The sequence below is a fragment of the Vanacampus margaritifer genome, chromosome 18 (genome assembly GCF_051991255.1).
Source record: "Vanacampus margaritifer isolate UIUO_Vmar chromosome 18, RoL_Vmar_1.0, whole genome shotgun sequence".
In the NCBI taxonomy this organism is placed as follows: Eukaryota; Metazoa; Chordata; class Actinopteri; order Syngnathiformes; family Syngnathidae; genus Vanacampus; species Vanacampus margaritifer.
Window position 1 is genome coordinate 5,428,081 of NC_135449.1, and position 27,962 is coordinate 5,456,042.

Consider the following 27,962-nt stretch of genomic DNA (forward strand, 5'->3'; position numbering starts at 1 on the left):
TACTCACCTCAGGGAAGTCATTTCGAAAAATCATCATGTGCTGCCGGAAACGATCTAATTTCAGTTAATTGTACTTTTTTTTGCTTGGTGATGTGATATGTGCTTTAAAAAAAAAAAAATCAAAAGGTAGCAAGAGTCACTATTGAAGAATGTTTATTATTATAACTGATCACACAAAGCAAGTTCACTTCAAACATACTGCTTGTTCAAATGAACTGATTTAGGATCAGCCAAAAGAGCTTCGGGCCAGGTGGCGCTTAACATCAAAACGGAATGTGACCTTTTCCAAAATCAATAGTTGCCTTGGTTCTGATTCCTGTAACCTCGTTGGTAGCCCCCCTGTTTGGACTGGTAACCGCCCTTCCCTCCGTCTGTGTAAGGGGCACATAGTCAACAATTAATCATGAAAATAATAAAATAAAATAAATTAAAAAAATAATAAAAATAAATAAAATAAATAATAAAAATAAAAATAAAAATAAAAATAAAAATAAAAATAAAAATAAAAATAAAAATAAAAATAAAAATAAAAATAAAAATAAAAATAAAAATAAAAATAAAAATAAAAATAAAAATTGCTCTCTACGTACCTCTCTGGTATGACTGTTTCTGTTGATATCCGCCTTTCTGATCTGTTATGGAAGGGGCAACCAATTAGCAATGGGATTTTTTTTCCCCATGCAAATGTGGGGAAAGCGTTTTGTTTTCTTATTTTTTTTTTTTTTTTTTTTTAAAGAGTATTTCAAATGTCACGTTAAACGTTCCAAAATCAAGCAGCCAGATCTTTTACCCCGGTTGAAGTATCCGCCGTAGACGCCCTGCTTGAGGTCGAAGACGCGCTCGTTGTTCTCCACCAAGCTGCCCAGTTTCTCGGCCAGCTGCAGGGCCATGTTCTGCAGGGAGGTGGGCTCCGTGCGATGCATCACCACCGTCTGCGTGGGCTGGTCCAGAGAGGCCTGTCGGTGGGTGGACATTAATATATATATTATATATTTTGTTTTTTTTAAATAAATGCATTCCAATTTAAAGGAATATTTCCACTAGCAGGAGCCATGTAACGTCACCATGAGCTCCTCGTTGATGATCATTTTGCTGATGATGCTGTGAACGGTGGGTATCTCCAATTCAAACATGTCCGATAGTGTCGCCATGCTAGAAAAAAAAAAATAAAACAAAGATCTGAATCAACAGGTGGGGTGGGTTGCAGAAGGTTGAGCATCAGAAATGTACAAAGAAGTCTTGTATACTTTATTATCATATAAGTATATACTTTTTATTCCCGGTTACTGACCCTTTTTTTTTTTTAAATTGCATTTTTGTATGTTTTCTGTAACTAAGACGCCACAAGATGGCGCCAAAGCCCTGGCGAATTGGAAAGTAGAAATTGGTGTCAAGGAAGTTTTGCTGAAATGAGTGACGCCCCAATTAACTTTTTTTTTTTTTTTGCACTTGAGTCCCGTTTCAATAGTAAGTTCTGATCTGATTCCTCAGCAATAGATTAAGAAAAAAATCATTTTTTTCTATCTTAATCCTTATTTTTTCCCCCTCACCTTGAAAAAAAATCAGCTGAAATTGATTCCCACTATGTTTGGTTTGCCTGCATTAAAGCGAGTTTTCTCTCCATAATGCATTTACATGCGCAGTAAAAAAATACAAAAAAAAAAAAAATTCATTGTCAAATTTTGTGGCGGGTTTACATTTTGTTATATTGATAATAAAATTAAAATGACATAAATTATTAATAAATTAATATCTTGATGAAGTGAAACGGACCTGGGACACATAATGGAGCATTTATGCTTTAAATGATGATACAAGTATACATTCCAAGATATTTAAAAATATATATATTTTTCCCATCTTATTACTATAGCATGAAAAAAAACTCTGTTTCTATTAGTCAAGAAGCTGACCTGATGGAGTCGTACACGCTGCTGTATGTGAACAGGTACGTCCTCAGCGACTCCTCTTGGATTTTCCTACACAAAGCAACGCATCACAGTCACCACGGGAACGACGACGCGGCGGCGGCTGACCAACGTGCCCATTTATGAACGGCACGCGGCGGGATATTAAAAGAAGAGGCCTAACAACCTGACGAGCATCTCGCGCACTCGCTGCGTTTCGGGGAACAGGTCCCAAACTTTGCTGTTCATTTTCTCGTTGATGATGAAGGAGTGGCAGGTGCGCCAGTCGCCCATCTTCATGGCCTTGCTGGCCGCCACCACGTGCTCGCGCATGCTCTCCGGAGGGCCTGGAAAAAGGGAACAAAATTAGAATGTGAAGATATTGGATTAAGGAGGAAATCCCAATTCTTTACATACCGAGTAATGGCTGCCTCTCTCCCACTCGCAGCTGATGGTGGAACTGCTTGCTGATCATGCGGCGACGGGCGTCAAACTCGTGGGCGGCCATGTAAGGGATTTCCAGCAACATGGCCGACACCAAGTACACGCACTCCAGCAGCTCGAGGTTGATGTGCATGTGGAAGGGCACCTGTGACGGACACACAACTGCTTAGCTTGACTCAAATGCTTGCAAACGCGCGTGCACTTTTGATGACCGACTTGTCGTCTCTTCTCGATCTTCTCCTGCTCGGCGTTCCTCTCCTGCATGTTCCTCATGAGCAAACCCTGACCCAGAAGCTCCTTGGCACGGCCCGAGGATTGGATGTCCAGCAAGGCGTTGTGGGCGTCTTTGATCATGCCTTGACGGAAGGCACAGATTCCCAGCTGGACCATGGTTCTGTTGTACAAGATCTAGGAAAGGAAAGCAAAGGTTTAAAGTGGAAGTCAACCGTAAACATTTCTTGGCATGTGACCTTACAAGGCTAATCATGACATTCTGATGAACTCATTCACTACCATTGACGGCTATAGACGTCAAAAATTCATTTGAACTATTTCTATTAGTTTAACATTTTTTTCCACCTTGTTAACTAGAGTATGAAAACCTAGATTTTTTTTATTGTACATTTAGAACAGATATAAAAGTTGTGATTAATTGTGAGTTAAATAGTGAAGTCATGCGATTAATTACGATTAAAAAAATGTATCGCCTGGCGCCCCTAATTTTTAATAATCTTTTCTCTCTCTCTTTTTTTTTTTTTTAAATCGCGTCAGGCGTTTTTTATTATTATTGCAATTAATTGCATGACTTCAATAGTTAACTCACGATTAATTACAAATTTTATATCTATTCTAAATGTACAATAAAACATTTTCTAGGTTTTCATACTCATTAAGAAAAGTGGGAAAAATGTTAAACTAATAGAAATAGTTCAAATGAATTTTTGTCGTCTATAGCCGTCAATGGCAGTGAATGAGTTAGTATTACATTTATGGAATATGAGTTGTGAAGCAAAATCTAGCCATTTTCATCCATCCCGGGGGGCGGCCATTTTGCAACTGAATGTGACATCGATGTTGCTCAGGTCTTACGTAACAACCAGTCACAGCTCAGCTTCAGAAAACAGGTGAGCTGTGATTGGTGATTGCCCTGAGCAACTGTGATATCATCTTCAGTCGACAGCAAGTGGCAAAATGGCCGCCCCCTGAGATGGATAAAAACTGCAGGATTTTGCTGCTTAACTCAAATTCCACTAACGCAATATTAACCAGAATACTATATTCAAACTAGTGGGACTGCATAGAACATATTGTGAAGATTTTTTTTGGGGTTAATGTCAAGTCAGCACGACAGTGGTTTGGCCCGAGGCGCTGGCGTGCGCACCTGAACGGGCGGGTCGGCGTGCTGGATGTTGTCCTGCAGGTGGCTCATGAGCATCAGGTCGCGGGCCTGGTACCAGCGCGAGTGCAACGCGTGGTGGTAGATGTGGCAGAGGATGGCGCACGTACGGATGCGGTCGGTGCGGTCCTTGGCGTAGATGAACTTGCACAGGCGGTCCATGATGATGGCGCTGTCCTCGCCTTCGCTCTCCTCCTGGTCCTGTTGGGACTACGCCACACGTGGACGCGGAAGCATTTTTGATTGTTGAGCTCGCCTGACACCTGATAAAAGCGGAATTTCCCGCGCCAGCGATTAACATGCGACTTTCCTCACCTTCGTTTCTGCCTGGATGCCAAGGCTGCGCCGGTGAGCCTTGTAATCAAACTTGTAGTAGGTGTGCATGATTCTACGCAGGTAGATGCGGCAAATCTCCTCCGTGGTGCCTTTGTTCTCCAAGTAGCTGAGCAGGCGGTCCATGATGCCGCACACGTGCCCTTCGTCTTTGAGATTGTCCACATATTCTACGGGGAGAAGTTGCACAGTTACAATCGCCTAATCCTGACTCATGTTTACATGATCTCAAAGTGTGCGCTCACCTTGCGAATGCGGATCCGTGTTCTGCATGATCTTTGTGAACTCTTCATCCATCCTCTCCACCAAAGTTAAAATGCAGCCACGAACCCTGAAAGGCTGAACACACACGAGAGGAAAAGAAAATTATTGCTGTAATGTAAATAAAAACGAGGCAAACAGTTAAAGGGTGGGAGAAAGAATAAACCTGATCTGAGATGTTCAAGTTCTCACTGTCCTCTGCAATGTTATCCCCAACGAACATGTCATTGTTGTCATACAGGACGTTCAGCAGCTCATCTATGCAATCCAGACACTTCTTCCACATGTCCGGCTGATGTGACAAAAAAAAAGAAAGAAAAAAGAGAAGCATGTCAAGAGACATCAATCAAATCTAGAGCGTCTTATCTGCGTAAAAGAATTTCCTACCTTCATAAAAGTTGCCATATTGGGGTTGTAATCATACAGCGAAGCAATGATGTTGAATTTAATTTTCACCAGGACGCCCTGACCCAGGTTATGCTCTGCAGAGATGCCAGCGAGGGCATCGAGCAGTTCAATCTGGCCCGTCCTGGCAGAGAGGAGTTTGCATTTATTATTTTAACATACAATTCAAACTCTCATTCCTGGGTTAATCAGATTTTTTTTAAAATATACATCTCATTAGATCGCACAGGTGTACCAAACGTATCCAATAACTTCAAAATCTGCTAGTTCTTAGACAGTACTAATGTGGATTTTGGTGACACATCATGTCAAACATTTTTTTTTTTTACAACAGAGCACTCAGATTATTTCATCTAATAAATTGAATATATAATGCATAGAATGTATTATTGCAAAAAATATTTTGGGGTTGACTTCCCCCTTTAAAAAACAGTTCACCAACACATAGAAGTGTTTTGTATATGTGACTTTAGTCCTGCAGTTAGCAGCTGGCTGTTAAAATATTTCTGTAAAGCTTTGAGGGGGATATTTTTGCTTTTGCCCCCTGAATTATTCAATTAATCATTGCAGCCCTTGAGTAAATTAGATCACCAGGGAAATAATATTTGAGATCTCGATTGATGGAGATGATGTGTTACAATTGTAACTTGTTACTTCAAGATGTTGAGTGTGCACTAAATGAATACCGGTCGGTGCCCTTTTTGCCTCTGGCTTGCAGGATCTCATGGAGCTTCTTCACCACCACAACTGTGTTGATCTCAGTACCCTTGGCAAACATCTTGGGCTTCTCCTGGTGGTTTCAATTGAAGGCAAATGTGAAGGTTGTTTTGCTGACAACATCTGTATACGAATCGTCCTTACCTTGACGAGAGGGACGCCTCCCTTCACCTTCTCCCAGCCTCCCTCAACCTCCTCGCCGCCCTCTTCCTCAGCCTCTTCCTCCAGCTTCTCTTTCTTCCTTATCTTCTTCTTCTTCCCCAGCTTCTCGCTGCCCTTCTCGGGCCCATGAGCTCTGTGAATGTGTTACGACTCGGTTTAAGGGGAGAATGCCTGACTTACGCCGTCACATTCGAAACACTCAAGCACTACTATCCATTTATCAGGGATGTGATTTGACCAAAGTGAAATTATCTGAAAATTTAGCCGGGGGTCTGGGGGCCGCTGGCACCCAGCTAGGTCCAGGGCCCCGGAGCTCATGGGTTGTCCGTGTTTTTAAGTACTTTCAATGCACTCACATGACAAAGAAATAGACAAAACAACAGCATAAATTTTCAATGTATATTGAACTATCCCATATAAAATGGCAGTTTTAGTCAACTCAAAATCAGTCACATTCAAAAACATTGGACTGCCTTTGCTTTTAAAAACTATCACTGAGAATATCATCATATCTAACTAATGTGATTACTAAGTTAACACATAAATAATGTTGAAGAGTTCAAATTTCATGAACAAATAATTGTATCATGACCAAATGAAAAGTAACTCATATTAGAGCATACCACAAATGTCTTTGTTATAGCAGAAGATGTTATCTGTCGGAGTCATGTGCATACACAATGAACTACAGTACTAAAAAAAAAAAGGAAAAAAAAATCGGAATTTTTTTTTGGGGGGGGGGGGATAAAAAAAGCGGAATTCCGCGAATTAGCGGAAAAATCACATCCCTGATTTATGTGGGGACGGAATGCATTGTGAACTGGCGGCAACTCACTTCTTGAGGAAGACCATGGCGAGAGACGCACTCTTCTCCTCTCCGTCATCAGAGCTCTCGCTGCCCGTGTCCACGGTGTCCGAGCCCCAGTCTTCATCATCATCGTCTTCGTCACTCGAGGATGACTCGTCCTGTCAAAGGGACAAACCACAACATGTCACTCATACAAACCACTTCCAAAAGGCCCAATAGAGTCTGAACTGTTAGCTTCGACTCCTCCTAGCTTTAGTTTAGTTATAAACAGTTAAAGCCATTTTCCAACTCCTTACCCCAGATCCTTTGGCAGGCTTGAGGAACTTGCTAGCGTCTGGCACGGCCTCAGGCTTTTTCTTCAAGAAGGCCTTAGCTGACACACCATCATCATCCCCATCACTGTCAGAGGATGAACCTGACGAAGAAGAAAAAAAGCAATATTAATCAAAAGTAAAGTAATATTAATCACCGTCTTCACGTGTGACTTTCTAACATACCTTATGCAAACTAGTAGTAGTTTGTGGCTTACCTGAATCATCTCCGCCTTTGTCGTCCTCTTCATCTGCAGACTCTTGAGGATTCTATGACAAGAACATTGAGAGGTTAATGTTCTCCACCAGCGAGACACACGACAATCACAGCTGATGCTGTTCGCTTAAAAAGGTACAAAGTTGAGTGATGATGGACACAGCCGAGCTTATGGCCCAAGATCATCATTTTAAAAGTGAATGTGTGGCATTACGCCATTTTGTCACCTCCTTGTAAGACGTGATTTCCGTCTCGTAATCCCGATTGTACTTGCGGATCTTCTGCCGCAGCGTACTGAGAGCTTTCGCGTTGTTCTTGTTCATCTTCTTCTTGCCCTCTTTGTCCTCCCAAAGCTGAAACATAATCCATTTCAAAACATTAAATTATATATATATAAAATTCACAACAACAGCAAGAGTAGAAATTCAGCCAAATATATTGTCTGTATTGAATTCAAGCACATTTCAAACCATGAAAATTCAATGGTGATTCAAGCATTACAGAATTTCAAGGAGCAGAAAATTAAAGCCCTGACCTGATTCAGGTAGTCCTCCAGGTCGGCCAAAAGACGGATGTAGAAAGGTGGAACTCCCTCTTTGTCTACTATATTCTTGCTTTTGAGGAAAGCTCGACATAGCTGCTCAAACTCCTCCAGACACTTGGCCATGTCGCGGATCTTCATGGCATTGCGGATAGTCTTAATGAGATTGGTCAACTCCTCAAACCTATGACGCAGGAAGACATTCAAGCAACATGGTTCATGCATGTTGCCGAGGGAACCAAATTTCATGTTTATCTTAATCAAAACCGGCCAACCTTTTGTCTTTGGCACTGCGCACGACTCTTTTGGTGTCCTCCTCATCATCACTGAGCAGCAGCGACCTGTGGAGTCAAACAGGCAGTGTGAGAGTGGTTGAAATCTAAATGGAACGCTGGAGTGATGCAATAACTGCACTGACTGCTTGAGCGTAGTCCCGGGTGCTTTGGGGGTGATCTCATCTGCTGATGAGGACTCCTCTGACTCGCTGTCAGACCCGGTGGCAAAGAAACGAGACATTGTTGAAGAAAGGGCTCAATCTGCAAAAAAAAAAAAAAGGTAGTAATAGAGATTATTGTAATCATACAATAAAACAATTTAATCAGTGCCTTATCAAGTATGCAGTCAGTCGTGTCTAGTACAATTCTCTCTTTGCCTTAAAGACGAGAACAGCTACATGATGCGTTATCTAGGTCTGCCGGAAAATTTCCACAAAACATTGCTGTAATCTATGACAGGTGAGCCAATTGTGCTATTTTAAAAGTGTAATTAAAGAAGGGTAACCCATATCGTTTAAATTTAATGTGTTAACGTGACATTGTTGACAATATCTTACAATGATCCAATCTAATTTTATACTTTTGCTTGACTTTTTTTTTTCTAGTTTAATAATAATGCATCAGAAAATGACAATGGTAGCTCTACAACTCACGGGGTAATTCCTAATTTGACAAAGCGTATGTCAATGTGTTCTGAAGTTGACTGAAAGTAGCTAACGTGTCGCGGAGCTAATGCTAAGATAATCTTCCGCTAGCACTCGGGCCTTACAAGGACGAAAGTGAACAAGAGTCGACCAGTGGCGAACACATTCCTATCCGAAACTCACCTACGTCCTTGTAAAGTGTGATCTGCGTTGCTTCTGTCTTGCTTGAGCGTTTATAAAATCCAGTTTTGCGGTTTACGTTGACACGGAGAAAATGTGCGACGTTCAGTGTTGGGCACTCGCGCCGGGAAAGGAAGTGACCGACCGGAAGTGATGTGCTAGTGAGGTGCTATGGATCAGGTTGACAATTTTATTCAAACAAGGGCGGCAGTGCCCTCTATCGGCGAAAGTAAAATGGCATTCTCCAGTAGAAACCACACTTTAAAAAAATAAAATAAAAATAAATATTTAAGCAAAACCTTACTTTACTTGCGTTAATATATTCTTTCGGGTCATACTTATTTGTTGTCATGTTGTCAGAGTGTCGCTCTAAAATGGCTTCCATTATTATTCCATATTTAATTTCTAATGAAAAAAAAATGCACTCCATAACAAAAATGTAATCAAGAAAATCTAAGTGTGAATGCTGAAAGCAATACTAGTGGGGTATCTGCAATAAAACACACAGAATAAAAACTGACCTCAGAAAGTAATGCAAAGTTTACATAAGTTTTATTACTGTAGAATTTTAAAAATATAAGAACATTTACAGTGCCACAATGGTAACAATAAATTGATGTTGCTGCAGTTTCACATATCCTTTTCATTCTTGTGCTTCTGCAGCTCTGTAAACAAAACAGGGTATTATAACATTTTATTTATTTTTAAATGAAGCAGGGTTTTCTACAACGATTCAGTCATACCTTCTTTCAGTCTCTGTAGTTCTTCTGTTTGCATTTGAAGCTGCCGTTCCAATATAATACATTTAACACAACCTGTAACAAAATAATCAACATAAATCAAATGGCAATCTTGACTTTATCCTGCACTTCGGCTTGCAAAAGAGTTGGATAATGTCCAGTAAACGTCATCAACAGATTCCATTTTAAGCAGAACTTCATTAAGTCAACCCTCAATTGTGTAGATTTGTGGTTTATTCCCATTCATTTTCATGAAAAGTTTCTGACCCCAACTATACTTGTGCCACCTTTTTAACCTACCTGAAGCCTTGGGCAGCTGATTTCTCTGACTCTTCACAAGTGGTTTTAGACTTTTGGGTCTGGTGACAGCATCACAGGCTGCAGCATCTGAAGAAAATTACACAAAGGGCACGGGGTCATCAAATTCATTTCAAGGTCAATGAACTTGTGGGATAGCGGGAAGGTGCACATTTTGGCCAGTTTGATCAAATCCAACCCACCGTCTTTTGCAGTTTTAGCCATCGGCGTGTGCCTTGGTGGCGCCTGCCTCGAGCTTCTCATGGCACTTATTGCATGCATGGAAGGCCCTGGTATAACAATGTTGCTGGATGATGTGGGGACATCTGAAACAGCACAAACAGCAGCCGCGCGGTCATTATCATAGCCGTCTAAAATACTGCATGCACTTTTTTGTTTACCAATCTTTGTCTTCTTCACTACGAATTGCGCATCTCTGCTTAAGTCACGCTTCCTGGTTTGGGGAATGTTGACTGCAGCATTAGACGCTAAGGAGTAAAACAAATATTTTTTTTATTTAAAATGTCATTCTTTCTAAATAAGGTTAACAGTTCACTTATCTCATTCAAAAATATTGAGTTGTCGAAAACTACACTGGCCACGGACATGACTCAAACTTAAATAACTTCCTTTAAGCACCAGGATCAAATCCATCTGCGTCATGTGGACTAGCTTGCTGTAGCGCCGTCCTCTCTAATGCTAAGAACGCTAATGCTACGCTAGTATCTTCGTCCTCGCTAACGCTAAGCTCACTAATGCCCGGCTCGTAGCTTCATCGATGCGTATTCTATGTTTGCTAATGTTACGCTACTAGTTTCATCTTTGCTAATGCTATACTTGCTAATGCAAAGCTAGTACTAATGCTAAGTGGGAGTGGCGGCCAGCATTCACGCTAGCAAAGTCTCTTTTATTTGTTGCATGAGAGTTAGCTAGTATCTTCATCCTCGCTAATGCTGAGCTCACTAACGCTTGGCTCGTAGTTTCGTCCACACAAATTCTACGTTCGCTAATGTTACGCTACTAGTTTCATCTTTGCTAATGCAAAGCTAGCACTAATGCTAAGTGGGAGTGGCAGCCAGCATTCACGCTAGCAAAGTCTCTTTTATTTGTTGCATGAGAGTTAGCTAGTATCTTCATCCTAGCTAATGCTGAGCTCACTAACGCTCGGCTCGTAGTTTCGTCCACGCGAATTCTACGTTCGCTAATGTTACGCTACTAGTTTCATCTTTGCTAATGCTATACTTGCTAATGCAAAGCTAGTAATAATGGTAAGCGGGAGTGGCGGCCAGCATTCACGCTAGCAAAGTCTCTTTTATTTGTTGCATGAGAGTTAGCTAGTATCTTCGTCCTCGCTAATGCTAAGCTCACTAATACTCGGCTCGTAGCTTCGTCCACGCAAATTCTACGTTCGCTAATGTTACGCTACTAGTTTCATCTTTGCTAATGCAAAGCTATTACTAATGCTAAGTGGGAGTGGCGGCCAGCATTCACGCTAGCAAAGTCTCTTTTATTTGTTGCATGAGAGTTAGCTAGTATCTTCATCCTCGCTAATGCTGAGCTTACTAACGCTCGGCTCGTAGTTTCGTCCACGCAAATTCTACGTTCGCTAATGTTACTCTACTAGTTTCATCTTTGCTAATGCTATACTTGCTAATGCAAAGCTAGTACTAATGCTAAGTGGGAGTGGCAGCCAGCATTCACGCTTGCAAAGTCTCTTTTATTTGTTGCATGAGAGTTAGCTAGTATCTTCATCCTCGCTAATGCTGAGTTCACTAATGCCCGGCCCGTAGCTTCATCGATGCGTATTCTACGTTTGCTAATGTTACGCTACTAGTTTCATCTTTGCTAATGCTATACTTGCTAATGCAAAGCTAGCACTAATGCTAAGTGGGAGTGGCAGCCAGCATTCACGCTTGCAAAGTCTCTTTTATTTGTTGCATGAGAGTTAGCTAGTATCTTCATCCTCGCTAATGCTGAGCTCACTAATACTCGGCTCGTAGCTTCGTCCACGCGAATTCTACGTTCGCTAATGTTACGCTACTAGTTTCATCTTTGCTAATGCAAAGCTAGCACTAATGCTAAGTGGGAGTGGCAGCCAGCATTCACGCTTGCAAAGTCTCTTTTATTTGTTGCATGAGAGTTAGCTAGTATCTTCATCCTCGCTAATGCTGAGCTCACTAATACTCGGCTCGTAGCTTCGTCCACGCGAATTCTACGTTCGCTAATGTTACGCTACTAGTTTCATCTTTGCTAATGCTATACTTGCTAATGCAAAGCTAGCACTAATGCTAAGTGGGAGTGGCAGCCAGCATTCACGCTTGCAAAGTCTCTTTTATTTGTTGCATGAGAGTTAGCTAGTATCTTCATCCTCGCTAATGCTGAGCTCACTAATACTCGGCTCGTAGCTTCGTCCACGCAAATTCTACGTTCGCTAATGTTACGCTACTAGTTTCATCTTTGCTTATGCTATACTTGCTAATGCAAAGCTAGTACTAATGCTAAGTGGGAGTGGCAGCCAGCATTCACGCTTGCAAAGTCTCTTTTATTAGTTGCATGAGAGTTAGCTAGTATCTTCATCCTCGCTAATGCTAAGCTCACTAACGCTCGGCTCGTAGCTTCGTCCACGCGAATTCTACGTTCGCTAATGTTACGCTACTAGTTTCATCTTTGCTAATGCAAAGCTAGTACTAATGCTAAGTGGGAGTGGCAGCCAGCATTCACGCTTGCAAAGTCTCTTTTATTTGTTGCATGAGAGTTAGCTAGTATCTTCATCCTCGCTAATGCTAAGCTCACTAATGCTCGGCTCGTAGCTTCGTCCATGCGAATTCTACGTTCGCTAATGTTACGCTACTAGTTTCATCTTTGCTAATGCTATACTTGCTAATGCAAAGCTAGTACTAATGCTAAGTGGGAGTGGCAGCCAGCATTCACGCTTGTAAAGTCTCTTTTATTTGTTGCATGAGAGTTAGCTAGTATCTTCATCCTCGCTAATGCTAAGCTCACTAATGCTCGGCTCGTAGCTTCGTCCGCGTAAATTCTACGTTCGCTAATGTTACGCTACTAGTTTCATCTTTGCTAATGCTATACTTGCTAATGCAAAGCTAGTACTAATGCTAAGTGGGAGTGGCGGCCAGCATTCACGCTAGCAAAGTCTCTTTTATTTGTTGCATGAGAGTTAGCTAGTATCTTCATCCTCGCTAATGCTGAGCTCACTAACGCTCGGCTCGTAGTTTCGTCCACGCAAATTCTACGTTCGCTAATGTTATGCTACTAGTTTCATCTTTGCTAATGCTATACTTGCTAATGCAAAGCTAGTACTAATGATGGAGATCTCCACGAAAATGAAGACGGGAGATCCCATTCAAACGCTATAACTACTTTTTAAATTGTGTCTATGTGTGCGTGTAACACAACATCATCTTACTTACATTTCTTATCAGCACTTGAAGCCAGCGTGCTGCTTCTCAATGGCGGCTTGAGAAGTGCGGGCCCTCTGGGGATGCTTGATAGTTTTCCACCAAGCTGCGGCTTCTCCACTCCAGGCTTTGGCTGGTGCGTGTTTGGCCTCGATGCTGGTGTCACATGCAAAGGTGGGGTTGTAATCAAAAAAACTACCAGTAGCACAAGTGATGAGAATTTAGTCTACTTACCTATGGTTGTTGGTCGGAGGTTGTACAAGTTGGATACTGCTGAACTCTTTAAAGGACAAAAAAATGGAAGGCATTCTTAGACGTAGTATTAGTGACATCAGACTCTATCAGAAATGTCTTTTTGCAGTTAAGATTTTGAAACTTATGACGTGCACATGCCGTCTGTGACTTATGGTACACTCCCACCTCTATTTATTAGGCCCACCGTTTTTATTTACAGCTGCTTTTACTTACCTCTTTAAGTGTGTGAGGGATCAAACTTCGTTTCACCAAGGGGAGACCTCGCCCTGGAGGCACCGTTGACTGCTTGACCATCAGCGACAGTGTCGGAGCTTTCAAGGAAGGCAGCAGCGATTTAGCAGGTGGTTGAGATTGAAATAAAATCTTCGGACCACAGATGTCCGCCGCGACGTCGGACGTCGCCCGATCCTGTGGCTTGCTGGCGGTATCGAGACCAAGATTTTGCTGCAACGCCAGCAGTTTGCTTTCGTCTGTCCTGGGGCTGGAGAAGGCCATTTTGCAATTAGCGGTAGTCAATGGCGTCGAGGTGGCAAAATTTCCGCGCCTTAATTCGAGGGTGTCGTCTAAATTAAAAGCTTTGCTGTTGTCGTCTGGATACAAGCTTCGGTCATGCGTCAGCGATTGCGAATGATCTTTGGCCTCGCAATGGCTAGCTGCGGATGCTGATGCTTCACCGAGGTTGGTCTCGCCGGCATTGGCATCGGCGTTGGGGTCTGTGTCGCCGGGATGGGAGGGAGGTTTCGAGTCCACGGTGTTTGGGTGACTGTCGCCACAACAGCTTTCTGGCATATTTTTTGCCTTGGCATCAAATGTGCTGTGGCGAGCGTCACTTGAGTGGTTTTCGGACATGCTCATTGTTCTGTTGGGCTTCGGCGTCACGTCAAAGCTGTTTTGGTGACAGTCGCTCGACTGGCTCTCTGATGTGGTTATTTTCCCACTGGACTGAGGAGGTTTGGCATTAAATGTGCCGTCACTTGAGTGGCTTTCTGGCGTGGTTACTGTGCCGTTGTTCTTTGGGGGTGGATATGTATCAAAGGTGTTGTTGCAGTGATCTTCATTCGAGGTTCTTTCAGGCGAGGTGATTTTGCTACTGGATTGAGGAGGTTTAGCATCAAAGGTACCGTGGAGACTGTCATTGGCGCCCCCTTCTGGCGCGAGTAAAGTCATTTTGGACTGAGAGGGCGGATTTGCATCGAAGGTATCGTGGTGACTGTCGGTGGAACCGCTTTGGGATGTCTTTGTTTTTCCATCGGACTGGCAGGGAGGTTTAGCATCCAAGGCGTTGAGGTGACTGTCATCAGAGCCATGTTCTGGCATTGGTAAAGCGCTATCGGACTGAGGGGGAGGATTCGCATCGAAGGTATTGTGGTGACGGTCGCTAGAGCTGCTTTCCGATGTGCTTTTGTTGGACTTGGGCGCTGGTTGAACATCAAAGGTGTTGTGGTGACTGTCATTTGAGCAGCTTTCCGACATGGATAAAGTACTACTGGACTGAGATGGAGGATTTGCATCGAAGGTATCGTGGTGACCGTTACTCAGACGACTTTGTGATGTAACTTTTCCATTGGACTGAGAGGGAAGTTTAGCGTCAAAAGTGTGGCGGTGACAGTCACTAGAACTGCCGTCTAATAAAATTCCATTGGCCCGAGACGGAGGTTTGGCATCAAAGGTGTTGCGGCGACAGTCACCGGAACTGCTTTCCGATGTCTTTGTTTGTCCAGTGGACTGACAGGGTGGTTTAGTATCCAAGGGGTTGTCATTAGAGCCGTGTTCTGACATCGATAACGTGCTATTGGACTGAGAGGGAGGATTTGCATCGAAGGTATTGTGGTGACGGTCACCAGAACAGCTGTCTGATAAAGTTAATGTTCCGTTGGCCCGAGACGGCGGTTTGGCATCAAATGTATTGTGGTGACTGCCGCTAGAATTGCTTTCTGACAGAACATGGGACAGAGAGTGAGGATTTGCATCAAAGGTGTTGTGGTGACTGCCACTAGAATTGCTTTCTGACGCGGCATTGGACACAGAGAGCGAATTTGCATCAAAGGTATTGTGGTGGCCGTCATTGAGGCTACTTTCTGTCGACCTGGTAATTGTGCTGTTGTCACTCGTCACACTGGTTTTACACTCAGTTGTGTTTCCAGACGGCAGGTCATCCTGTTCTGTAGGGCCACTCCCCAAAGTGGGACCTTGATTGGGTGTTGGCATATGCGGTTCTTTATTTTGAGGGAGGCTTCCTTGGGATGCAGTTAAAGGGGGAGGATTGAAAGTTTGGCTGGTGGATTCATCAAAAGTAAAAGCACGTTCTAAATCAGACTCGATGGGCGCCTTCTGTGCACTGTTAAGTAATTGCATGTCAGAAGGAGATATGTTTATAGTAAAGTTGATACTCCGCTGCATTGTGGAGTCAAGTGAGCAATTAGTAATGTCCGGTAAGCACTCATCACGCAACAAAACCATAGAAGCGTCCGCGTCCAAGTTGCGAGGTTGACTCCCCTTTGCTTTGACCATTGGCGTCCGAATGGAAGAGAATTTAGAGTTGTTGTTTATGATTTCCCGCATCCAATCAGGCGTTCTGCCCAATGTACTCGCGGTCAGAGGCGTTGTTGGCATATTTTTACGTAGAGATAACTCATCCATAGTCTGATGCATGTCAAGACTACATGTGCTATCAAGGAGACTGATATCGGGGAAGTATTCCTCACACAAATACTGTCTTTTCGAAGGTGTTGTTGCTCCTGGAGGGATGTTTTCTCTCATTTCTTCCACTTCTGGATTTTCCACATGAGATGAAGAACACCCTGCCATATCAGCCATAGTGAACTTCTTGCTATTGTGAAAGACTTCACGAGATTGAGTTGCCCTGACAGGACTGCTCAAATGGCAGCTACTTCTTCTCTTCACTTATCTGCAACCTATGGATGAAAAGTACAAGTTTGACAGATCATCTTTCATTCATCAAAATTTGCATTATCAACCAGCTTTTCGCTCGTCGTATCTATGATGGAAATAGCTTAGAGTCATAAAATTGATCCACAATGTATAGTTGACAGAGAAAAATCCAAAGTCCTCTTTGTTTTGGTAATGATACAAATGCAAATATATTTAACTTGATATGCTACAATTAAAAACAACAACAACAACAACAAAGTAAGACTAACATGAACTAAATGATTTCTTTGTTACACTTTCAGATGTGAAACCCTCTATTATATAGATTACTTTGACCGAATGAAATATTTCAGGCTTTTAAAAAAATATTTTCTTGCCACAAATTGAGAAAGAATTCGGGTGTTGCAAACGAGCCGTTTTTTATCACGTGTTTATTGACACAATTGCTCCATTTGAAACGAGGCAAAGTGTGTGCTACTTCCTGATAACCCAGTTGACAGGGTAAGGCTGGTAATGCCGGTAACCGCTAAACAAAATGAAAACTTGAAAAGACACATAAGGGGGTGAAGCGAGGCAGGAACAACTCCCAATGCACGACTCGGCCTGGCGATTGACCAATCAGAGCAATTCACGGCTAAATAACGCTAGCAGAAGAGTTACCGATCACGGCAAAAATATACTACGTGGACTTCTGAAATGAGTGACAATCGTTCGCTTTTTCATGATATTATTTTTTAAGTGCACCTGCTCTATACCACTCAAAACATACACATTCTCATCGTTAAAAACAGAAGCTTTGGAATGTCAGTTGACAAAGAGTAATAACCTACCCGAAACAACTTACACCTTTAAGTTGATCACCGTCACGGTGACTTGTCAAATATCAAAACCATGTATCCGTAATCGTCGATAGCATCCACAAAAGCCAAAACAAGCAGAAATTACTTTCGGGGTTCTAAACCACCTAACACGAAATCGTCGATGCCGCTCGAGTTTTAAACGATTATAAACATTCCAACCAATCACAGCAGCGAGTGTCTTCTTCGTGAATGTACAAAGTGTGCCTATACCGCCCTCATTTGCCTTGGTGGAGAAGATGCATGTGGAGCAAAATTACCTAATACATTGAAAAACGACTGAACACATGAAGAAAAGTAAAACGTTGAATGTGTATTTATTTTATGCAATACATCAATAACAAGTTATTTAATTGATCAAATAAAAGTTAGTAAAAGCGAATCCAAGTCTAACATTTACATATATTCGTTGTAATTCACTTTGAATAAAAAGCTCAATTAAAATAAACTCGATTATTTTATTAATGTAAACAAGTTTAGTGAGAAATTGCAAAAATAAATTAATAAAAATAAAATTAACCCATTGTTTTGAGAATCTGCCTAATGGGGTAGATGACACGGACTTCCGACTTCCGGGTTTCACACATCAGCGTCGTTTGCGGCCACTGATGGCCGCGTTCCAACATTCGCACCCTCACCCCTGCGCCCCCCCCCCCTTCGGACAAGTGACACATACTACAGTGTAGTATTGTCAAACTATACGGCCTGAACAAAATTTACTTCACAAATCATTTCGCGGCCCGGATAAGGCCCCTAAAGGGGTTTAATCCGGCCCGCGAGATGATTTTTTTTTTTTAGTCATGTCGGACCAATTAATCAGCCGGCCACAATCAAAACATACAAATTCGTAATTTCAAAAGCAATCTAAAGTTGGTTTGTTTGAAAATAAATTGAAAATAAAATCATAGACCAACAAAACTGTTAAATATAACAATTAAATTACTCGTAATTTAAGTACACATGACAATATAACATCCTTATAACTTCATTAATTGCGCCACACAATGCATTCTGGGAACAATATATATGCAAAACGGGTAGATTTACCACGTCCAGAACTACTTTCCAAAACAACAAAATGTGTTACTCCAAGTGTTTTTATTGAATCTTGAAAAAACAAGAAAGTTAAAGCATAAACTCCAGCATCACTCGCAGCTGCTTTTGGGTCTTGGCCGCTGTGTGTTGACTTTCTTGCTTTACTGAATGAATTTTGCTTCCTGAGACGTCTGGGCTGGCGGCCTGGCAAGAGTCCTCTACAGGTGATAAATAAAATAGAAAGAAAAAGCAGAAATGAGAATTCCATTATGCCGTGTTTTTTTTAACATTTTGTCCATCGCGTTTTAAGTCAATTTCAGTTGACAGAATTTCTCTTTCAGGTTCACTCCCAGGGTAAATAAAATATTAAAGAGAATGACTTGTTTTATTTCAAACACCTACATAGCTTTGCATTAGATAAATCTGTGTATCTTATTGCTAACAAACAATTCAAAACTCCATAGAGTGGCTAACCAATATCATCCGTGTCTAGTGACAAAAATGCTGAACCGGACAAAATAAATTGATGAGATTTTCTACCGTTGTCCTTAACTTTGACCCTTTGCCTCTTCCGCTTTTTACCCTGAAAAACACACACAAACATTTCCATCAGTTTTCAACAGAAGTGTCAAGTGCTCAGTCTGTACTTATTGGGGAAGTCAAACCCAAAACATTCCTTAATGTTGTATGCAACCCTACTAGTCTAAACACAACATTCTGATTAATATGCATCTGTGGAATATGAATTAAGCAGCATCCATCTCAGGGCAGCCATTTTGTCATTTGCTGCTGACTGAAAATGACAGCCCTCTGTTGCTCAGGGTTCAGGTAACGACCAATCACGACTCAGTTTACGAACGTCACATGACCAAACTCAGGAAACAGGTGAGCCATGATTGATCATTACCCTGAGCAACTGTGATGTCATTTTCAGTCGACAGAAAGTGGCAAAATGGCCGCCCCGTGGGATGGAGCTAAATGAGTTAATTTTGCTGTTTAATTTGTATTCCACAAAATAACTTGTTAATCAGAATGCCATGTTTTTAGTAGCGCGGACAAATAAAACGTATTATTATAAAAGTTATGTTTTGGGTTGACTTCCCTTTTAAGCAGAAGTATAAGCACTTGTGTTAAAAGACGTTTCAGTAAAAAAAAAAAAATTAAAAAAAAAAGGAGCAGTCTATACTTAATTTCTGTACTGAAGTAAAAAAAAAAAAAAAAAGTACAGACAAATGTACTCAACTCATTCACTGCGATTGACAGCTATAGATGTCAAAAATTCATTTGAACTATTTTCATTAGTTTTTTTTATATATATTTTTTTAATAATCGCATGACTTCACTAGTTAACTCACGATTAATCACAAATTTTATATCTGTTCTAATACAAAAAAAAATCTAGATTTTTATACTTTTGTGTTAAACTAGAAATAGCTAAAATAAATTTTTGACGTTTATAGCCGTCAATGGCAGTGAATGAGTTAACTGTGCTAAAATAAATAAACCAGTTTTGATAATGTCAGTGTTGTCCCAAGTTTCCAACTGGGTTCACGTAACCTCTCCCCCATGTATGTATTTTTTGACAAAGTATTTGCACTTTGTTATCAGAAACGGTTCGAGTGTCAGCATGCAAGACTTACATAGTTTTCAGTGCAGGACCAATCAGGATGTTGCTGGGTGTGGAGTTGTTTGGCAGAGTCTGCCAGCTCATAGTATTTCCTCTGCTCTTTTTTTGTTAGTGACTTCCACTGCAATGATGTATACTGTATTAGCACAATGTTATATTTCAATATTATTTTAAGAGCTTGCGTGGCACGCTCACCATCTGTCCGACCACTTTGTTGACATCGGCGCTGTTTCGAATATTGAGCAAAGCGACAACCTTGGGCCTCTGCTCCTGCCGGAACAGCATGAAGGCATTTAGTGGCTTCTTGACGTACGTTTGACGTTTATTTTCATCCCCTTGCTCTTCACGGTCCCCTTTCCTACGGGAACAGCACATTTAAAAATAGAATGAGATCAGAATGAAATGCAGATCGTTAACTTCAAAATTAATAAACAGTATCGTGACTCACTATTTTTTTTCCTTTTTTTTTTAAACCTGTCCTCTACTCACTGACATTATTTTTCTTTGTAGTCTTTAATGCTCTAAGATACCACAAGAGGGCGCCTAAGTCACGGTCTGTAGTTGGTGACGCTGTACTGTATTTATTAACTCCCAGATTTCTTCAATGAAATGACTACAAACGTTAATTCGATAAGGAAATGAACCAGTTTGAAAAGGTAAATTACATGTATGGAAATGGCTTGGTATTAGTATTCCAAAGATGTAAGTTGAGTTTGAAATAAACCGTTTGGCATCCTTGTCAACAATATTTAACTCTTATTATAGGCAATTACTGCAGATTACAGTGTATACATTTTTAACAAAATATTATTTTTTTCAAACAGTACGCTCAGTGTTCAGAAGTTTGATGATGGGGCAGGAAATTGACTTCTGGGTGCCATATTTCTGTTCTTATTTTGAGAATAGACCCATTAGAAATATAGGTTAACTCATTCACTGCCATTGACGGCTATAGACGTCAAAAATTCATTTGGACTATTTCGAGTAGTTGCACTAGTGAAGTCATGTGATTAATTACAATTAAAATTTTTAATAAAAATTGTAATCGCCCGATGCCCCTAATAAAAACAAAAAAATTAAAATTGCATGACTTCAATAGTTATCTCGCAATTAATCATACATTTTATATCCGTTCTAATTGCATTGTTTTCATACTCTTGTTAACAAAAGTAGAAAAAAAATAAAACTAGAAATAGTTCAAATGAATTTTTGACGTCTATAGCCGTCAATGGCAGTGAATGAGTTAATAAATAGCTAATACAACTAGAAAAATTCCCGCGGAAATTTTGAATGGGACTGCTGACTTGTAAATGAGCTAAACAGTTTAAAATTTAAAAGACTGGAATCGCTCAAGAAATGTGGAAGTTAACCATAATCTAAAAATATCTCACTGTCCCTTTAACAATAATGAAATGATGCCGGAAGAGGCACCATATATGTGCCTCTTTTCACCTACACATGTCCAATTGTACTCAAGTCCACATCCACGGGTTGCGTCATTGCCACGGGTTGCGTCATTGCTGGCTCTTCCTCCTGGAGTCAAAGAAAAGTCCATTTTCCATTTCCTCTCATGCAGTTCACAATGCAACCTCTAGGGATCGGTTAGGCTAAATGTTTCAGTCATTTCAAATGATAACTTCCGTTAATGATGATGTGAGAAGTGATCCAATAAGTTGATAAGTTAGTGCGCCCTCTTACCAGTTGCGAATCAAAAGGACTTGCAGACCATTCATAGGGGAGAAACTGGGGAAGAAGAGCAGAGCCAACAATTCATTTCTTTCTCTTTCCTCAGAGCTATCAACGTTTGATCTCACCAGGCCCGGGCCATACGGAAGCATCAAACCAGGACAGCACGGTGGCTCCAAAGCGGGAGTCATTGTCATCATCATTGCAGTTGGAACCTCCAACGTCTTGCCAAGAGGGAACCAGACACCCGAGCCGTCCACCTCGCCTTCTACAGTCCGAAGCTCCGTGTAGATGCTTTCTTCTGGCGGGTCACGGAGCCAAGAGAAATGTGGGGACGACGAGAGGTTGGGCGCGTCCCCCATCATGTTCTGATGGCAATCGACGACCAGCTGATCTGAGAACTCATCTCGATCCATTGGACGGCACGGATGTTGAATGAAGAAGCCTGCTGTGATAAATAGTCAGAACGCAACGTCTTGTCTTAATGCGCTGCATAGCCCTGTTGCATGGTGTTCCACAGGGTTCCATTTTGGGGCCCCTGATGTTTGCATTGTATTTGCTGCAACCGACTCCCAGTCAGCTGTAGATTAGATTTCAAAATTCTGCTGCTGGTCTATAGATCACTGAATGGTTTGGGTCCTAAATATTTTTCAAGAAATGCTGTAAAGTGTCAAAGCAGATATTCTGATGCATTTGCCTTTGACCTGTAACCCAAGTATTATACAAAGATTAGAAATACAGGAAGTTGGCAGGGACACTATGGGACTGGACGCCACACACGGTATTTTCGGAGTGGAGACAGAAAATAACGAAAACATTGCAGAGGATAAATGTATTCGATTAGTTTGTGAGTGGCAACGCAAGATGGCCGCCAGCGCCTTTGTCACAGTGAGTAGGAGGCATTACCATTCCAGGTTACGTCCGAATTAGAATTAAAATATAGGCTATAAAAAAATAATAGTAAAAAAAAAAAAAAATTCCAGCTGGGCCTACTAGGAAATGTCCTAAATTTTAAATGCCATTGACTAACTTAACAGGTTACATTAAATTGCCGGCAATGTGAAGAGTAGGCCACGTGCTTATACGTAAAACTAGTGGAAAACATTTTCATGGAATTTAAATAAACTAATTTTGGCTAATCCACAGCTCGCCATATTTAAACTATATTCATGTTAATTGAATTTCATTCCTTTTGAAATTCAGACTTACGAGCATTTTAAAGACTTAATACATTCTTAAGATAAACAAACAGAATAATAAACAAAATAATAGTATGCTTTCAAAAGGTAATTTTTTTTGGGGTACTTACCGACAACAACTCAGCTGTTAATGAGATGTATCTTGAAGACTTTGCTAGCACATGCTGAACCAACCCACCTGCTATAATGTCTTTCATCTCTTTGGTCTCTTTATGACATCAGCATTCACTACAATCACCATGGCAACAACATTTTTTTTTGTTTTTGTTACAGTGGAGACCTTCTAACCCAGAATATTGGCCTGTTACTCAATAAGATGAAACTTTTAAGATCGTTGCGGGAAAAGGAATAGTGAGGGAATGCTTTTACAGTCGGACAATCGTAGCATTTCCTTAGCGTTTCCGTTACTTTGCTTTGAGGTTATGAACAGCCTCGAGGAAGAATTTGTCTTTGGTCAGAAATATATGTTCAAAAAGTTGCAATAATTAGACACAGATGTATTTATGTGAAACGCGAATAAATTGAATTATAAAAGTTGTAACAATTGTATTATTTTGGACTTTGCAAGACGTTTATGATGTCACAAGACAATCGTGCTTCAGTTGAGAAAAAAGGCCCAGAAAAAAAAGTTGTTTTAGACTTAAGTTTATTACAAAATTTTATTCAACTTCACACAAACAATCTTTCATAATAATAATCTTGATATTCATAAAGAAAAAAAAACAAACAAAACAGAGTTCATCTCAGTTTTTGGTGGCTTTCTTCAATTTGGTCTTGAGCTCTGATATGAATGGATTTCCAAATCTAAAAAAACAATATGAAATTTAAATATATGCGCTGCTTTTAAGCCTGGAATAAAATTAAAATACTTCACCCTGTTTGTCTTGGTGGCATCCATTTTGGTTTTTGAGGCGCCTCGGCTTCTTTGGTCTCCTCGACCTTTGGCACCGGTTTGAGCTGCGCTTCCTGTTGCTATTAAACAAATCTATATCAAACATTTAAACCGACAACAATGCCCCCCCCCCCCAAAAAAAAATACTGAGAATCACTTACCATCTTTGATAACTTTTTTACAACAGGAAACCCTGAACCAAGCCCTTAAAAAAAACACCAACAAAGTGACATTATTGACCAATTTTAACAAATGTTAACCACTTGCTGTTCTTGATTGCAAGAAGCCTACCAGGCAGTTTGAATCCAAATCCCAAGCCTCCCAACACATGAACCCCTACAGGGATTTTGGGTGCGAGCGGGGTTGGAGCGCAATCGGGCTCCACCGAGGGCCTTAGGAGGAGGGAGTGGCGATCTTTCGGTGGCCTCGCGCGAGGGTTTTTCACAGCGATTCTTGACTTCTGAGAGGCAAAGTTCAACACGAAGCCGCTCGCCTGCAATGAAAATAGGAATTTTGAGTCTTAGTTATGGATCCTCTGATTTTATGGTTCTATTTTAAGGAGGTGTAGTAGCCTAAGGTCAAGTTTATTTATATAAAAGTGTAGTGTAAAACATTGCGTCCAATGTTTTTTTTCAAGGCTGATACTAACAGATATTTTGAGCCGATATTTATTTGCAGTAAAAGGGGAAATATTAGCGTCAACATTAAAACTATTTTCTTTTAATTTAAAAAATATAAAGAATTGACAGGTTTGTTCTCCAAAATTTCAACATCATTTAATTGATTTTTTTAAAATAAAAAGTGTGCGGAGTTGCCAGTGGAAATTTACGCGTAAATAAATCCATTAATGAAAAGGATCTCATTGAGTGACAAATGCAACTAATTTGGGGTTTTCGTCAGTGTTCGTAAAAGTTTTCAAAAGATCTGTGGAAAAACGTCAAATGTTCAAAATGTCTTTGCGGTGACGAGTAAAAACTTTCTGTGAACATCTTACAAATTCTGAGGAAAACCCTAAATTTGTTACGTTCACAAGCATTCACAGCTCGGGGAGATACCGGCTTTATCGGCCTTCAGATTTGTTAAAAAGGCCAAATAATTGATTTATCCCTAATATAATCACGAAAGAGTGTCAAAGGGCATCAGAGCACGATTGATTAATGATGACCCAAAAAAGGAATCACACCTCAGCTTCCGACTCGGGGTTCTTCGTCTTTAGAGGTTCGCCAGAATCCTTCGCCAGTTCCTGCAGCGACGCCTCCGAGCCACTTCTACGCAACTCGGAATCCGTTTTTAGGATTGTCGCCGCTTTTGCCGCCGTCTGGGCTTCCTCGAAGGACTCGTCCGAGAAGCCCAATTCCAGCGTCGATATTTCTATGAAGCTTTCTGTGTCGTACTGCTTTTCTAAAGACTCATTCGCTATCTTGTTTTGTTTGGAGTCAAGGTTGTCTTCGAACGAAGTCTCAGGAATCGCATCTTGATGCCGACCGACTGAGCTGAGCGCCGTTTCCTCCCTTTTACGAGTTGCCGTGAGATCCAAAGTGGTTCCTGCGTCTTTTAACATCTTGTTGACCTTCTCCACATCGGTTTCACGTTCTCCGTCTTCATCTGCATCATTCGGCTTCATCTCTTCTTTGCCCGTCGATGATTCTGTGAGGTCGCCTTCGACATCAGCAGCTATCAAAATCCACTCTTTGGTTTCTCTTCTGGCCTCATTGTGATCTCCCGCCGCATTGCCCAACCACAGAGCTTGCTCAAATTGCTCAAAAACTTCAATCCCCTGCTCAAGGTCGTCCGTGCGGAAAGCTGCGTCCGATTCCTGTTCCGGCCGTTTGACTCCCATCTTCGAACTGGCGCAAGCGGCCGTCGTTTCTTCGGCGAGGATGATCTCGCGTTCGGCAGCGCTACTATTTTGAAGGATCTCCACCTCTTCTTGTAAATGCCCGTGGGTTTGCATTTCCTCCGAACCCTCAACTTCCAGGAATCCTTGTGCTTTCTTCCCATCTGGAAAAGCCTCATTGTTGTGCACAGGAAGTGGCTCCTCACTTGTTGGAGTTTGTGGCTGTTGCAACACATCACATGCACTTAAGGGCATCTTTACCGGCAGCGCGGACGCCGCTTCCTTGCAACTGTCATTCTTATCCACTCTGAAAAGCTCCGCCTCCACTTTTCCCACTTGCTTTGAAAGTTCACCCGTCATTGCACCGGATTGTCCATTGGCTGTAGACAAGCTATCGGAGCTCATGTCTTGCATTTTTGGCCCGCTTGAATTTTCTCGGCTCACTGTAGTCTTCTCCATTAGATTCAAATAAGCGACACTGCAGAACGTTGCCGCGGGTTCTTCTGCAGGGTCATTCAATTGCTCAGCTTCTTCGACGGCAGCGTTTTGTTTTTCGTCACCATCCCGAGCAGGCGGCGATGCGGTCAGGTGAGACACCGCCTCGTCGGACGGGTCCTTACAGCGGCACGCGTCGCCACCAGAATCACTTCCAGCGGTGGATTCTTGAAGTGGATCATTGCTGATGAGATTAGAAGGTTCGGCCCTGAGGAATCTGTTCACTGCTCCGGCGAAATAGTACTGACAAATAGGAAGAGAGAAACTAGTTAATGACCTTATTCATTTATACTTTTTCTTTCCGACAGGAACAAGTAAGTCACATCGGTCAGGCACACAAATATCACAATCACGTCTTAACCCTTTTGCAAAAATTAATGACTTACAAGTTATTTTATTTTGAAAAGGAAGTGATACAGCTCAACTTTGTGCGTTGAGGAGAAATTAATCTTAACAGGGTTGATGACTCATTTTATCACTTCCAAATGACAATCTGTAACAAAGCCATTTTGCATTTGTTATGTAAAAAAAAAAGTTTGAAATATAAAAACAATATTTTATATTTGTAATATCAGAACCACATCATATGAAAAAAGACAAATCAAACAACTCGTACCTGAGAGTAAGCAGTACTCCAAATGAGCCAGTGCTTTAATCTTGCAGTGACGTCATTATGACATCATCGCTTCTCTCTAAAGATCTCACCTTTAGCCTTGAGGAAACGGTCCCGTATTTTTGAACAGACAAGTTTTTGCCGCATACATTGGACATTTGCGGTTAAATCCGGGAACAAAGAGCGATGATGGGACATGTACGGCAAAACGGAAAAAAGAACGTGGGGGGAAAAAAAAGAGAACCATTCGTTTTTCCGACGCACAATGAATGAGTGCGCAGACCTGCAGGGGATGACGGGTCAGCACCTGCGCCAACCAGCGTGACGCACTAATGACACACGCACACGCGCGAGCACTTACGTCAACTCACAACAAAAACAAAGAGAGGCGAAAGGTGTCTTTAATTAAAACGAAGCTACAGTCAGCACATCAAAGTAAATATTTAGCCAAGTAAGTAATTGAAAATGACAACAGCAAGCGTTTTTATTAGATACGTTACTACTAGTCGAGATCATTTTATTTTGACACTTTCTGTTGTGGCGGAAGTTGAATTTGGAAGAGATGCGAAAAGAGAACTACTAGTCGAGATCATTTTATTTTGACACTTTCTGTTGTGGCGGAAGTTGAATTTGAAAGAGATGCGAAAGGAGAAAAACGTCTGACTTGATGTTACACGGAAGACGAGAGTTAAACATTAAACAGCGTTATAAAGATGAAATAAAGTGACGTTAAGGTAAAATATATACGTGCGTCTACGTTTATAGTGATAAATTGTGTTTCATTTATGATACCCTAACTTTATGTCAACTACTAAAATGGTTTTATGTTTGTTTATTTCCTAACAACCTTACATCACCAATAAAAAGCTTTCATTCTTTCAACCGATGCGACGGGTAATCCAAATTCAAATAAAACACACGGGAATCCTTGGCGGCAGCTCACCAAAACATTCCACAGCGTCCCCTCGATTCTGGCTGGATCCATCGTCGAAAACGACGCTATGCAACTGAATAAAACTTTTTTGCTCGTTTCAATGAGCCACAATAAAAGCACAAATGTTCTCCTGCCCGGCATGAGGTTCGCTTCCGCATCAAACGGCGTCAAAATGTTTGTGCTCATCAGTTCCTCATAACGTAAACCCTTCCGGTCAATGAGGTGCGTGATTAAACACAGCTGAGAAGGAGAAAACATTTTCTTGTAGTGTTTTCTCTCTGAATTTATTGAACGATTTCGTTAGTGTGTGTGTAAACGTGAATGTTAATTTCAAAAAGTTTTTTCTTAATTATATAATGTATTATATATTTCCTACTCCCTTTGAACATATTAATTCAGATTTTGCTGATAATAATTTTCCTTTTCGTCTGTTATTTTCTTTCACTTTTATTTTATATTTTGTATTGCATGTTCAATGTTCAATAAACTAAAACAAACACAAAATATTTCGTCATATTTTACTTTCAACAAATCAAGATATCAAGACTAATCATTAGATGAATAAAAAAAACAAATACTGAGTTTT

General features: G+C 41.1%; 4 protein-coding genes across 7 annotated transcripts; all 4 read right to left on the reverse strand.

Annotated features, from left to right (window-relative positions):
• Positions 1-136: 136 nt before the first annotated feature.
• Positions 137-8,752, reverse strand: eif3c (eukaryotic translation initiation factor 3, subunit C). Its single transcript, XM_077550655.1, has 23 exons — positions 8,605-8,752; positions 7,921-8,038; positions 7,778-7,843; positions 7,497-7,686; positions 7,189-7,314; positions 6,963-7,014; positions 6,730-6,848; positions 6,461-6,591; positions 5,608-5,758; positions 5,433-5,536; positions 4,729-4,870; positions 4,508-4,633; positions 4,326-4,419; positions 4,063-4,250; positions 3,733-3,957; positions 2,568-2,759; positions 2,325-2,496; positions 2,095-2,254; positions 1,914-1,979; positions 1,065-1,152; positions 791-956; positions 591-632; positions 137-371 (listed from the first exon to the last, which is right to left on the reverse strand). The coding sequence occupies exons 2-23, from the start codon at positions 8,016-8,018 to the stop codon at positions 292-294; spliced, it is 2,778 nt and encodes a 925-aa protein (XP_077406781.1). The 5' UTR covers positions 8,019-8,038; positions 8,605-8,752; the 3' UTR covers positions 137-291.
• Positions 8,753-9,136: 384 nt separating this feature from the next.
• Positions 9,137-17,194, reverse strand: LOC144038290 (uncharacterized). Of its 3 annotated transcripts, none has more exons than XM_077550649.1 (9): positions 17,032-17,194; positions 13,523-16,224; positions 13,289-13,334; positions 13,067-13,210; positions 10,040-10,126; positions 9,842-9,964; positions 9,642-9,728; positions 9,345-9,416; positions 9,137-9,266 (listed from the first exon to the last, which is right to left on the reverse strand). In XM_077550649.1, the coding sequence occupies exons 2-9, from the start codon at positions 16,124-16,126 to the stop codon at positions 9,232-9,234; spliced, it is 3,198 nt and encodes a 1,065-aa protein (XP_077406775.1). In that variant the 5' UTR covers positions 16,127-16,224; positions 17,032-17,194; the 3' UTR covers positions 9,137-9,231. The 3 variants fall into 3 exon arrangements, with proteins under 3 accessions (XP_077406775.1, XP_077406777.1, XP_077406778.1); XM_077550651.1 differs by having other exon boundaries at positions 17,046-17,192; XM_077550652.1 differs by lacking the exon at positions 10,040-10,126.
• Positions 17,195-18,137: 943 nt separating this feature from the next.
• Positions 18,138-22,797, reverse strand: LOC144038306 (uncharacterized). Of its 2 annotated transcripts, none has more exons than XM_077550700.1 (8): positions 22,716-22,797; positions 21,535-21,854; positions 21,419-21,463; positions 21,177-21,253; positions 19,916-20,078; positions 19,734-19,841; positions 18,634-18,676; positions 18,138-18,311 (listed from the first exon to the last, which is right to left on the reverse strand). In XM_077550700.1, exons 2-8 carry the CDS (start codon positions 21,820-21,822, stop codon positions 18,184-18,186), a joined length of 852 nt encoding a protein of 283 aa, XP_077406826.1. In that variant the 5' UTR covers positions 21,823-21,854; positions 22,716-22,797; the 3' UTR covers positions 18,138-18,183. The 2 variants fall into 2 exon arrangements, with proteins under 2 accessions (XP_077406826.1, XP_077406827.1); XM_077550701.1 differs by having other exon boundaries at positions 21,535-21,851; positions 22,716-22,766.
• A 439-nt stretch (positions 22,798-23,236) lies between these two features.
• LOC144038293 (uncharacterized) lies at positions 23,237-27,591 on the reverse strand. The gene is made up of 6 exons (XM_077550656.1): positions 27,386-27,591; positions 24,681-26,072; positions 23,789-23,990; positions 23,659-23,702; positions 23,480-23,577; positions 23,237-23,409 (listed from the first exon to the last, which is right to left on the reverse strand). The coding sequence occupies exons 1-6, from the start codon at positions 27,560-27,562 to the stop codon at positions 23,349-23,351; spliced, it is 1,974 nt and encodes a 657-aa protein (XP_077406782.1). The 5' UTR covers positions 27,563-27,591; the 3' UTR covers positions 23,237-23,348.
• Between the last annotated feature and the right edge of the window lie 371 nt (positions 27,592-27,962).

Coding starts and splice junctions, on each gene's coding strand:
- eif3c (XM_077550655.1), bottom strand. CDS start 8,018: ATGTCTCGTTTCTTTGCCACCGGGTCTGACAGCGAGTCAGAGGAGTCC. Junction 6,592..6,729: donor AGCCTGCCAAAGGATCTGGG/GTAAGGAGTTGG, acceptor TCCCTTTGACAG/GACGAGTCATCCTCGAGTGA. Junction 2,255..2,324: donor AGAGAGGCAGCCATTACTCG/GTATGTAAAGAA, acceptor CCCTTTTTCCAG/GCCCTCCGGAGAGCATGCGC.
- LOC144038290 (XM_077550649.1), bottom strand. CDS start 16,126: ATGGCTGATATGGCAGGGTGTTCTTCATCTCATGTGGAAAATCCAGAA. Junction 13,211..13,288: donor CCTCCGACCAACAACCATAG/GTAAGTAGACTA, acceptor ATGTGACACCAG/CATCGAGGCCAAACACGCAC. Junction 9,267..9,344: donor ACTACAGAGACTGAAAGAAG/GTATGACTGAAT, acceptor TTTTGTTTACAG/AGCTGCAGAAGCACAAGAAT.
- LOC144038306 (XM_077550700.1), bottom strand. CDS start 21,822: ATGGATCGAGATGAGTTCTCAGATCAGCTGGTCGTCGATTGCCATCAG. Junction 21,464..21,534: donor TTCCGTATGGCCCGGGCCTG/GTGAGATCAAAC, acceptor CTTCTTCCCCAG/TTTCTCCCCTATGAATGGTC. Junction 21,254..21,418: donor GTCCTTTTGATTCGCAACTG/GTAAGAGGGCGC, acceptor CTTTGACTCCAG/GAGGAAGAGCCAGCAATGAC.
- LOC144038293 (XM_077550656.1), bottom strand. CDS start 27,562: ATGAGCACAAACATTTTGACGCCGTTTGATGCGGAAGCGAACCTCATG. Junction 26,073..27,385: donor GGACGCTGTGGAATGTTTTG/GTGAGCTGCCGC, acceptor CCTATTTGTCAG/TACTATTTCGCCGGAGCAGT. Junction 23,578..23,658: donor TAAAAAAGTTATCAAAGATG/GTAAGTGATTCT, acceptor TTTGTTTAATAG/CAACAGGAAGCGCAGCTCAA.